This window comes from Mus caroli, unplaced genomic scaffold (assembly GCF_978045245.1).
Source record: "Mus caroli unplaced genomic scaffold, Mus_caroli_1 scaffold_5, whole genome shotgun sequence".
In the NCBI taxonomy this organism is placed as follows: Eukaryota; Metazoa; Chordata; class Mammalia; order Rodentia; family Muridae; genus Mus; species Mus caroli.
In genome coordinates, this window is record NW_028227260.1 from 27866226 (window position 1) to 27879032 (window position 12807).

The window sequence follows — 12807 nt, forward strand, 5'->3', positions numbered from 1 at the left end:
CAAGGAGAATAGGAAATTAATTATTCTGGAGGAAAACATCAGTGGTCCTGATCCTGGACCATAGATTTAAGTTGCCTCAGCTATATTCAAATGAGGTAACATTTTTAAAAAATGAAGTTCTATTGTAACAGAGCACAAAAAGTCATGAATGAAAACACTTTTCAAGTGTATAATGAGTACATCAGGCAGATTCACAGCAAAGTAAGGAAATCTCTGCTATAGGCCTTTGGTTTGGTGAAGGCTACAGGTCTCTTTACATATTCCAAAGGATTTACCTATAGTTGTCCGGATGTCAGGTCACACAAAGAATTGGGCAATGAACAGCCATTAGGACAGTGACATCTCCTGGGTTCTTAGTTTCTGCTGATACTTGTGTGTTCATCCATATTTTAAAAGGGACTACTTAAAAACACTTGAACAGTGCTCAGGGCTCCCTGCCCTAGGCCTTCCATTGAGGACGCTTGGCATCCTTGCTGGTTGGCAGGTATTTTAGCCTTCTCTGAGTCAGTTAGCAGTGGTCCTTTGGTTTTCTTCTCTAGATTTAAGTGAACTTTCCCACCCACGCCTTTTCCTCATTTCATTTACTTCATTGTAGTTAATGAGTTTGTCATTAAAAAATATTGAAGTTAGCATCTCTTTATGTATCCCTGACTAGCCTACAGCTTACCAATTAAAGCAGGATATCCTGAGACTTGGAGTGATCCTCTTACCTCTGGCTCCCAAGAAAAGTTATTTTAGGGTATTTATGTCCTAGGAGCAGTAGAGAGGAGCCTAGTATTTCCCTATATCAACTTTCTTTTTTCTTTTTTTCTATGTCAACTTTCAAACTGTTTACATGTTTTTTTGATTTATCATTTTATTTAAACGATGAAAGTAATAATTTTCTTAACTACTAGTTAGCTGTAATCATGAAAAATTGGACAATAAAGAAAGTTATAAGGAAGTAAGTTAAAGTCCCCTGGCTGGAGTGACCTCTGCTCGCCCTCTGCATCAACTCCACTTGTCAATATCACCAGCGGTTTCTTAATTCACTAGCTACATAATTTCATCATCATCTTTAATTCCTAGTTTTTTTTTTCTTCAGAAAATAAATATTTAACCTGTTCTATTTTTAGATGAATAGTACTTCCCACCCCCCTTAAAGAAACATCTTTTCTACAAAACTATTTTCTTGAGTGACAGTTTTGGCTTGTGTGTATGTATGCATGTTCAGGTGAGTGCAGTTCTGCATATAGAGGATGGAGCTCATTCCTTGGGGACCATCTACTTTGTTTCCTTAGCTATTGCCTGACTCTCCCTCCCCATCTCTGAGATGCTCAGCTTCTCATGTAGATGTTAGGGATCAGGCCCAGTCAGTCCTTCATGCTTACGAGGCAAACAGGTTTGCAACGGAGTCATCTCATCAGCCTGTGTGTAATTTTCTTCTTGGTGTGAATTCTTAGATGTGGAATTTGGGGGTCAAAAGGAAAGTGTATTACAGAAGTCTTTGTTCCCCTCTCTTTGTCAAAATGGTTCTAATTTCATCGGGAAAGCTACAATGGCTTTTATTTCTATCATAGACATTTCCTTAGTAGTGATGCCAAATTCTTCTTTTACTTCAAAAGGCAACTTAGATTTCACCTAGGTTTTAAAATATAGTTTATAACAATTTTTCCAACCTCAATATCTTAATTTCCCAAGAACTTTCTGAACCCTGAGCACTCTAAATATTTTAAATTTCAAAGTCCATTTTCTGATTATTCACATTGTAAAGGTGCTTAGGTATGTAATGCTTTCTTCGGGGTAATTTTATTATTTATAAATAAGTCTTATGTTACTGTCCCCAGGCTCCCAGAACCTTGTTTGATACATGTTCTAATTTTTCTTTTAATATGGTATTTCATAAACTATTTCAGAGCCGGGCGTGGTGGCGCACGCCTTTAATCCCAGCACTTGGGAGGCAGAGGCAGGCGGATTTCGGAGTTCGAGGCCAGCTTGGTCTACAGAGTGAGTTCCAGGACAGTCAGGGCTATACAGAGAAACCCTGTCTCGAAAAACCAAAAAAAAAAAAAAAAAAAAAAAAAAAACTATTTCAACCAGTAACCTGCCCACTGGAGGCATCCCCCCAGTTATCCTTAGTTATTGAGATGCTAATATCACTGTGTATTTAGCTGTATGAAGATAATTAGGGAATGTCAAGCTGCATTGTAATTGCATATAGAAAGCAGAAGAAAAATCCCAGGAATCACTAGGCTCCTACAACTTTCCTGTTCTTGGAGTGAGATATGTAATTAAAAAATATATTATTTGGATACTGAATGATAATCATGATCCTGGAGCTCTGGGAAATCTAGCTCCTTTCTTCTGCCGTGGTATACACAGACACACACACACACAAACACACTCACACAGACCCAGACACACACACATTCACACACACACACTCACTTTAAAAACAGCAACAGCAAAAACATAGATATGCTGCCACCTGCAGGATCGCCTTTATAATGTTCAGGTTTATTCAGAGAGAACTGGTCTTCCATGAGTACTGACATACAGGCTTGCAGGAGTGACAAGCCAAAGTGAGAGACAGCAAGACCAGCTAACACCAGAGATAAACAGATGGTGAAGGCAAGTGCAAGAACATAAGCAACAGAAACCAAGGCTACTTGGCATCATCAAAACCCACCTTTCCCACACGGTGAACCCTGGTTACCCCAACACACAAGAAAAGCATGACTCTGATTTAAAATCACATCTCATGATGATGAGAGAATAATTGAAGAATGATATAAATAACTCCCTCAAAGAAATACAAAATAACACAGCAAAACAGGTAGAAGACCTTAAAGAGGAAACACAAAACATCCCTTAAAGAATTTTAGGAAAAAACAACCAAACAGGTGAAAGAACTGAACAAAAGCATCCAGGATCTAAAAATTGAAATAGAAACAATAAAGAAAATCACAAAGGGAGACAACTCTGGAGATAGAAAACCTAGGAAAGAGCCCAGGATTCATAGATGTAAGCATCACCAGCAGAATACAAGAGATAGAAGAGAGAATCTTAGGTGCACAAGATATCATAGAAGACATTGACACAACAGTGAAAGAAAATGCAAAAAGCAAAAAGCTCCTAACCCAAAACATCAAGGAAATCCAGGACATAATGAGAAGACCAAACCTAAGGATAATAGGTATAGAAGAGAGTGAAGATTCCCAACTTAAAGGGTCAGTAAATATCTTCAATAAAATTATACAAGAAACTTCCCTAACTTAAAGAAAGAGATGCCCATGAACATACAAGAGACCTACAGAACTCCAAATAGACTGGACCAGAAAAGAAATTCCTCTCGTCACATAATAATCAAAATACCAAATGCACTAAACAAAGAAAGACTATTAAGTGGATGCACACAGTCAGCTATTGGATGGATCACAGGGCCCCCAATGGAGGAGCTAGAGAAAGTATCCAAGGAGCTAAAGAGATCTGCGACCCTGTAGGTGCAACAACATTATGAACTAACCAGTACCCCGGAGCTCTTGACTCTAGCTGCATATGTATCAAAAGATGGCCTAGTCGGCCATCACTAGAAAGAGAGGCCCATTGGACATGCAAACTTTATATGCCCCAGTACAGGGGAACGCCAGGGCCAAAAAGTGGGAATGGGTGGGTAGGGGAGCGGGGGAGGGTATGGGGGACTTTTGGGATAGCATTGGAAATGTAATTGAGGAAAATACGTAATAAAAAAAAATTTAAAGAAAAGAGAAGAAAAGAAAGACTATTAAAAACAATAAGGGAAAAAGGTAAAGTAACATATAAAGGCAGGCCTATTAGAATTATACCAGACTTCTCACCAGAGACTATGAAAGCTAGAAGATCCTGGGGAGATCTCAGACAGACCTTGAGAGACACAAATGCCAACCCAGATTACTATACCTACCAAAATTCTCAATTACCATAGATGGAGAAACCAAGATATTGCATGACAAAATAAAATTTATGCAACACACTTTTACAAATTTACAAATTTACAACCACACTTCCAGCCCTTCAAAGGATAATAGATGGAAAACACCAACACAAGGAGGGAAACTACACCCTAGAAAAAGCAAGAAAGTAATCTTTCAACAAATCCAATAGAAGATAAACATGCAAACATAAAAATAACATCAAAAGTAATAGGAAGCAACAGTCACTATTCCTCAATATCTCTTAACATCAATGGACTCAATTTCCCAATAAAAAGACAGCATTTTGCTGCATACAGGAAACACACCTCAGTGTCGAAGACAAACACTACTTCAGAGTAAAAGGCTGGAAAGCAATTTTCATAGCAAATGATTCCAAGAAACAAGCTGGAGTAGACATTCTAATATTGGATAAAATCAACTTTCAACCAAAAACTCATCAAAAATGATAAGGAAGGACACTCCACACTCCATACTCATCAAAGGAAAAATCTACCAAGAAGAACTCTCAATTCTGAACATCTATGCTCCAAATCCAAGGGCAACCAGAATCCTCACCTGAGGAATACCAAATGGCTGAGAAGCACCTAAGGAAATGTTCAACATCCTTAGTCATCATGGAAATGCAAATCACAACAACCCTGAGATTCCACCTCACACCAGTCAGAATGGCTAAGGTCAAAAACTCAGGTGACAGCAGATGCTGGCGAGGATGTGGAGAAAGAGGAACAGTCCTACATTGTTGGTGGGATTGCAATCTGATACAACCCCTCTGGAAATCAGTTTGGTGGTTCCTCAGAAAATTGGACATAGTACTACCTTGAGGACCCAGCAATAGCATTCCTGGGTGTATACCCAGATTTATAATAGCCAGAAGTTGGAAAGAACCCAGATGTCCCTCAACAGAGGAATGGATACAGAAAACAGTGGTATATTTACACAATGGAATACTATTCAGCTATTAAAAAGAATGAATTTATGAAATTCTTAGGGAAATGGATGGAACTAGAAAATATCATTCTGAGTGAGGTAACCCAATCACAAAAGAATATACATGGTATGTACTCACTGATAAGTGGATATTAGCCCTGAAGCTAGGAATACCCAAGATAGAATTCACAGACCACATGAAGCTCAAAAGAAAGAAGACCAAAGAGTGGATACTTTGGTCCTTCTTAGAAGGAGGAACAAAAAAAAAATCACAGGAGGAGTTACAAAGAGTGGAGTAGTGACTGAAGGAAAGGCCATCCAGAGACTGCCCCACCTGGGGATCCATCCCATATACAGTTACCAAACCCAGACACTATTGCTGATGCCAAGAAGTGCTTGCTGACAGGAGCCTGATATGACTGTCTCCTGAGAGGCTCCACCAGTGCCCGACAAATACAAAGGGGGATGCTTTCAGCCAACCATTGGACTGAGCACAGGTCCCCCAATGGAGGAGTTAGAGAAAAGACCCAAGGAGCTGAAGGGATTTGCAGCCCCATAGGAGGAACAACAATATGAACCAAACAGTACCCCCAGAGCTCCCAGGGACTAAATCACCAGCCAAAGACTACACATGGAGGGACCAATGGCTCCAGCTGCATATGTAGCAGAGGATGGCCTTCTCAGTCATCAGTGGGAGGAGAGGTCCTTGGTCCTGTGAAGGCTCAATGCCCCAGTGTAGGGGAATGGCAGGACAGGGAAGTGGGAGTGTATTAGTTGGTGAGCAGGGGGAAAGGGGAGGGGATAGGAAGGTTTCAGAGGGAAAACCAGGAAAAGGGATAACATTTGAAATGTGAATAAAGCAAATATCTAATAAAAAAAATCAAGCTCACATGCTTGGGTGTCTGGCCTTTAGAATTGTTATAATGAGATTATGTTAATATATACCTTGGGGCATTGTAAGAAATAGGGTAATATGATTGAATACCCTGTTCTCTTTTTATTATTGATACTTTTATTTTACGACAGAGTCTATGCTCAGACTATGTAGGCTTGGTTAGCCTGGAACTCACAGAAATCTACCTGCTTCGGCCTCCTGAATGCTGGGATTAGAGGTATATGCCACCCTCCAGCTACTTCTATGTTCTCAATTTCTTATATTTCTCCCAACATATACTGACTTGTGTAACTCCCACACAGTATGTACTGTGTTCACTCTTACACTCTTTAAGCACTATTATTACACCAAATAAATACCATGTTGGTTCACATTTGATCATATAATACAGCTTTTAAGGAATATATTTTGGCAGTCTTAATTTTTTAAAAAAAGATTTATTTATTTATTATATGTAAGCACACTGTAGCTGTCTTCAGAAACTCCAGAAGAGGGCATCAGATCTCATTATGAATGGTTGTGAGCCACCATGTGGTTGCTGGGATTCGAATTCAGGACCTTCGGAAGAGCAGTTAGTGCTCTTAACTGCTGAGCCATCTCACCTGCCCCCGGGAGGCTTAATTTTGTATGGAATGACTTAATAGATTTGTATGAATTTATTGAGGACTCTTGGTCTAGTTCATAGCTGACAGCCAGGAAAACAACGACCTTTCATGGAGCCTGCCTTGTAGTGGTTGAGACACATCAATAATATGTGTGGAGGGAAATACAGGCATGGAATGAAGTGTGCTCATAAAATATGAAAGTGTGTGTGTGTGTGTGTGTGTGTGTGTGTGTGTGTATGATGACAAAAAAAAATCTAGTCTTTTTTTGTTACAAATGGAGGAATTCTGGATGTTAGTAGACACCTCTGGATGGAAAACCACTCCAGGCAGAGAACAGTGATATAAAGGTTCTAAGAGGAAGATGGGGTGTGTGTGTCTGTGAGCAAAGCTGCCTATTAGTGTGCATATTGTTAATTGACATACCAATAAATAAATAAACTTTCTTTTATTGCATCACCTAGGTCATCAATTCTGAAAATTCTATGTTGGATTCATTGTTTTCTAACCCCCTCTCTTTCTCTTCCTTTCTTCTTCTTTCCTGCCTCTATCCTACCATTCTTTCCTTCTTTTTTTTTATTTCAGTGAAATTGGAGCGATTTGAAATTCCGATCAAGGTTCGATTAAGCCCAGAGCCATGGACCCCCGAGACTGGTTTGGTAACAGATGCCTTCAAGCTGAAGAGGAAGGAGTTGAAGAACCATTATCTTAAAGACATTGAGCGAATGTATGGGGGCAAATAAAATGCGGCTCTCTGATTTCCATTTACACAGGAGGTGGCCTGATGGTTTTTAGTTCTAGAGTTTAAGCCTTTGTTGATCTCCTTGTTAGAATGTAAGATGTATTTTCTAAAGACATGAAACAAAAACAACCAAAAGTCGTGAAAATAGTTGAGTCTACTTTAACTTGCATAGTCCTAGTGAAGTTGAGATCGCAAAGACATTTCCCTTTAGCTGTGTTATTAAGTTTAGAGCAGAAATTCTGTTTTTTTAAAAGTAGCCTTATATACCCTTGTTTTTATAAAGAGAAGATACTCAATGCTAAAGTAAAGAAATTGGACTTGGAATAGATAGAATTGAAGAAATTTACAGCTTCCAGCGTCTGTGTCTTCCTAGTTCAGAAGTTTCTATAATAATCATGACAAAATTACGTATTAACACTACTCAAAGCAGAGGTGGGTGCCACCAGGCTTTGAAATCCTCTTCCAACCATTTATCTTGAAGGGACAAAAATCAGTCATATTCTATGGAATCAGTATCTTAGAAGGTATTATCTTAAGATCATAATTGTCATGTAGGTTAGACATAGACTCGTTGCAATATTGTGAATAATTACAGTGCCTGAAGTTAAGACTAAAACAACACACACCTACCAAAAATATCTCATAATGTATTTGAAGGGAAGCTGAACTGCTCCTTTGGATGTCTGAGAACTAAAGTCAGCATCTGTAATTATTTAAATGTCTTAAAAGGAATGTTCACTTTTTAAAAGTGACCTGTGTGTAATGTGGTTAAAGACTGAGACCAAGGGGAACGTGTTAGAAAGTCAATCAGAATTCAGCAAGATTCATTGCCTTTCTGTTAGAACGCTGGTGAATCCTAAGCATTCAGAGTTAGGATCCTTGTGTAGCACTGAACCTGGGAAAGAGATTTAGACTCGGAATTTGATAACAGGGCTTGGTTTTCAAATGTGTTTGTATTAAATTACATTTGTAATGTATGGTCTGCTTGCTGTTGCTGATTGATTGTTGATCAGTAGTGTGCATTTCAGAGAGCCTTTCATTTCGCTTTAATTTCAGCAAAGCGGGTTATATGATACATGACTTCCTCAAAATCTTGTTCAAACCGACGGGTGATTAAATGTCTTGGATGAGCCTGGGGAAGTTCAAGGGAAGAAAACACTGTTACCACTTTTCCTGTTTGTGAAGAGTTTAGAAACTGGAAATGCTAGATTTGGGAGAAGGGCAGAGTTACTTGATTAAGGACTGTCTGTGAAGTAACTTGGAGTGTGAGTTTCTTTTTGAATCTTTAGCTAAAGTCTGGAATTATATATTCTTGATAGATATTCGCACTTGAACCATAGTTACTGTAAAAAGCAAAAATTCTTAATACTGTTATTCTTTGCACTTTTTCATAATCATTTTATACACACACACGCACACACACACATATACAAGTGTGTATGTGTGTATATAATATATATATGTTGCTTCCATTGCGTTGTACAGATGTGGGCCACCACTACAACAAAATGAGTTCTTTGTGCTCTAAAATATTTATAAAGAAATTATTTAAATGTTATGTATATGGTGGTAATAATGAAAAAAATCATCTGGTATTATGAGCAACAGCGAAGGTTTTTGTAAAAGTTTCTTTTCAGTGTTCTGCAAAATAAAATTCGAGGCAAGTTTTCCCTGAAGTTATATGTGAGTATTCTCATGCTACCATCTTGCCTTTGAAGCGTGAAAAGACATTAATTATCAAGTAGACTACTATTCAGCTTCTACGTCCTCCTAGTGCACTGTTTATCCTTAAAGTTTTTTTTTTTTTTTTTTTTTTTTTAAGGCTTTTCCAATATATGTATCCCATTTGGAATGGTGATCTTAAAATGTGAGTGCATGCATACTATCTTATTTAAGATACTTGCACCCCACCCACTCCCATCTCCCAAAGCTGGAACACTGCCAACTAGGTCCTTAAGACTCACGCAATTAACACAAGGTTGGGTGCTGCTAATTCTTCATGAAAATCCAAACATGTTAAGGGACCAGGGAGATGCCACTGCCCCCCTGACTTTTCATCAAAAGTAGACATGTTTATGTAAACAGAACTATTTTCCATATTCATAGTGACTTTTTAAGTATTTGAGCCTAAAGATTTTGATCTCCATTTTTATACCTATTTAAATTGTTCACAGTTATTACATGTCAGCCATCAAATAAAGCTGCGCTTACTATTGATTATAAGTGTGTGCATTTCTAAGTTGAACACTCATGATTTTTGCTTTAATTACATGAAAGGGTTTTATTTCTTTGATATTTGTACTCATTCTTTTTTTTATATAGACTGAAGATATGATTGATTTTTAAGAAATGAAATACAAATGAATGATTCATAGAGTCCAAAGCAAGGGAGAATCCTGTTACTTTATTCATAGAGACTGACTAGTAATCTTTGGCTATATTTTCCTGGTAGCATATGACAAATGTTTCTACAGTGAGAAGCTGAGAACAGGTTAAAAGATTGTGTGGCGTTTGGGAACTGGAGAGATACATTTTAATTTTGAATGTAGTTACAAATTTTATATTCATATTTGTATTTTCTGTTAAAATGCACGATTGTAGGATTGTTCCTTAGATTTTTGTGTTGACTCTTGAAAAGCTTTCTTTGTTCTTATTTTTAAGTTTGCACTTGAATCTTATAAAAAATAAATCCACCCATGTTATCAAGCCAATTTGTTTTTTCTTATATATCAATATAAAAAAATCTATAAGTTTGAATGTTACCTAGGCTTTCTAAGTAGTGCGCTTGGATATCTGGAATTAAGTGGTTAACTTACCTTTTATAAATTGTATTTATTACGTTGGTTTATTTGGATTCAGAACTATTATTTTAATACAGTGAGTTGAATATCTTGTAACATGGAAACTGTGGGACAAGGCATAGTTAGGGTGTAATTATTGGTAAATTCTAATAATTTTAGGCTAATGTTTACATATACATATATACATATATAGTGTGTGTGTTCATCTTCATACACCTTATATGTATATATGTATATAAGGTGTATGAAGATGAACACACACACACACATACACACACACACACACACACACACACACACACACACACACACACACACACACACACACCTCTATTTGTAACTCTGCTAGGTGACTTTGGGCATTACTCAAATGTAGCGTCTAAAATTTTATTTCTTATTTAGTGCTAAGGATGGAAAATAGGGTCTGTCTCTCCTCTCTTTGGTGGGAAAGTTCCTTTATAGCCCAGGTTGGCTTCAAATGTAGAAGCCTCTTTCAGCCTCTCATGTGCTTGGCTTAGAGGTGTACACCACCACATATAGCTAAACCTTTCTTTTTCTTCCAGATAGGGTTTCTCTGTGTAGCACTGGCTGTTATAGAATTCACTCTATAGACCAGCCACCTGCCTCTGCCTCCTGAGTGCTAGGATTAACCCCCCTATCTCCCCATCCCCAAACATTTTAAAAGAGAAGTACAGCATAGCACAGCACTGGACTGCTTTAGGAAACAAAACCAAGCTCCAAACCTATTTGATTTCCTTTGTTTTAAGTCACACCACTTCAGAAGTATACCCAAGCCTGGCAGAACTTGGAAAAGGCAGAAGACCTTTTGTAGTTCAGTATCTGTTAACACTTTTTGGGAAAACCTCCAGTATTAAACCAACTTAAAAGAGGCAAGAGTGAATCTCCTCAAATTTTGCTGGTAACAAGGAGTATACATTCAATGCTAACAGCCTTGGGGCTGTTAGCATTGAATGTATACTGTCTTGTAACCCCAGAAAGGTACAAGAGATTCCATATGTACCCGAGATATTGATACCCTCTACCTTCAGAGTGGCCCAGACTCCTGGCAGCTTGCATTCTTACCCCCTTTTCCCAGGGGATATATTTTTATTATCTCGTGTATTGAGCCATTAAAAAAAAAAAAAAACCAGTTGAAAAGCATGGTAATGTATGGTCTGTGGTCCCAAGCAGGCTGTCATAGGCTCTTGGCACTCTGCTGGTCTCATATACTGTTACATCTGTGCTGGCCACACAACATATATAAGGGAAAGTAAGACTTAGGCTGAGTTCAGCGTGGGTAGCCTGGCATGTTAAAGATTTCAGGGGAGGGGTACCATCAAACCTGCCCATGTTGTGTCCTTGGCAGTTTGGAGAGCAGCAGAGGCAGCCAGAATTGTTCATGTTTTGAGGCAGTGCCAAATGATCAAGGCCCATCACAATTTAACATACTGTTGGCTGACTCGGGAGCCACTGAAGCATTACTGTCTAAGAACAAAGTCCAAATCCAGACTGATGGCAGTTGACACAACTAGTTTTCATTTTCTCTCAGCATTGAGCAGGAACAATTTCTCTCATGGTGTAGGGCCTGATTTCAATCATCCCTAAATGTTCCTGGGTCATCTCCCAACTCAAAAGCACTCGGAGATTCCGGCTTACCGCAACGCGGAGACTTTCCCGGCTGGTGTGGGAGTGAAGGAAAGTGAACTCTGCATGTTTCTTGAATGTGTCAAGTGTTGGCAGGTTCTCTAAAATCCTCTGTCCACTACCTTCACTAACAGGACCCAGGAGGAAACAGATGACCCAGAATCAGCTAGATCACTCTCTGCTATCTGCCAAGTAGCTGGCACCATCTTTTGGAAGTTAAGAGTTTCCATTCGCAAGTCCATTGGCTCAGTTCAAGAGCCAATGTCTTTTGTCTTTCTTCATCACCTGCTAAAGCAAGCAAAAGAGTACAGTGCCTAGAGCTAGGCTGTAATCTTACACTACCCAGGGAAACCTGTGGGCTGCCTTTTTACTGGCTGGGTTAACACCAGGGAAGGTAATTAACTTTCTAAACTTCTCAAATTTGTAAAGCAGGTGTCTTAACTAGTACCTACCCCCCCCCCCCCCCCCCCCCGGTCAGCATGGAGATTCTAACGCCTAGATTTTGGCAAGAGTTGAAAGTGACTGTTCCAGACTGGTAAAGCTTAAAGCTCACACTTCCCCCAGGTTCAGCAAGAAGCCTCCCTCCTGGCTCCACAGCACCACAGCCTTACTGTTGAGAAGGAACTAACCCCAGCCACATACACAGTGTTCTGAGCCAGGCTATTGCGTATTCAGCCTTTGCCCCAGACTCCCGTGGTGAGCATGGTGGTTATCTCCATTGTGTGAAAAAGAGAATGTTTAGCCCTGTCCCAGAATTCCCTTTGTAGACCAGGCTGGCCTCAAACTCGGAGGTCCATCTGCCTCTTTCTGTGTCTTCCTCCAGAATGCTGGCATCGCAGCTTGGCTGAATCTGTTAGTCCTAAGTGCTGTGCTTTGCTACAGACCTCTATCAGCATTTTGAGCACGCCGCTTTGTTAAAATGGTCAGGCTGGCATCTGCCATTTCCTTGCCCTCTTGGGAATTTTACCTTCATCATATCAAGAACCATATCATAGCAGGACCAGAGAAAGTCCTTTCTCTGGGCTCTAGTGACTAGAAATATTGTTTCCTTTTCAATTATATTTTTAATGGTTTAAAACAATTTTTTTCACTTTATATGCTATTCCTCTTTCAGGTTCCCCCTCATAAGTCCCGTCCCCCATACCCACTTTTCCACTGAGAAGGTGGAGGCCCCCTTGGATATCTCCTGACACTGGCACATCAAGTCTCTGTGAGGGGAGGCACATCCCCTCCCAACGTGACC

At 39.3% G+C, this 12807-nt stretch overlaps 1 protein-coding gene across 6 annotated transcripts in view; it reads left to right on the forward strand.

Annotated features, from left to right (window-relative positions):
* Acsl4 (acyl-CoA synthetase long chain family member 4) overlaps nucleotides 1-9825 on the forward strand; it is a 73788-nt gene extending 63963 nt beyond the window's left edge. For all 6 annotated transcript variants that reach the window (XM_029473007.2, XM_021152851.3, XM_029473008.2 and 3 more), the window contains exon 16: nucleotides 6963-9825. In XM_029473007.2, the coding sequence (XP_029328867.1) occupies nucleotides 6963-7120 (158 nt within the window). In that variant the 3' untranslated portion in view covers nucleotides 7121-9825. The remainder of the gene's footprint in view (nucleotides 1-6962) is intronic.
* The last annotated feature ends 2982 nt before the right edge of the window (nucleotides 9826-12807 follow it).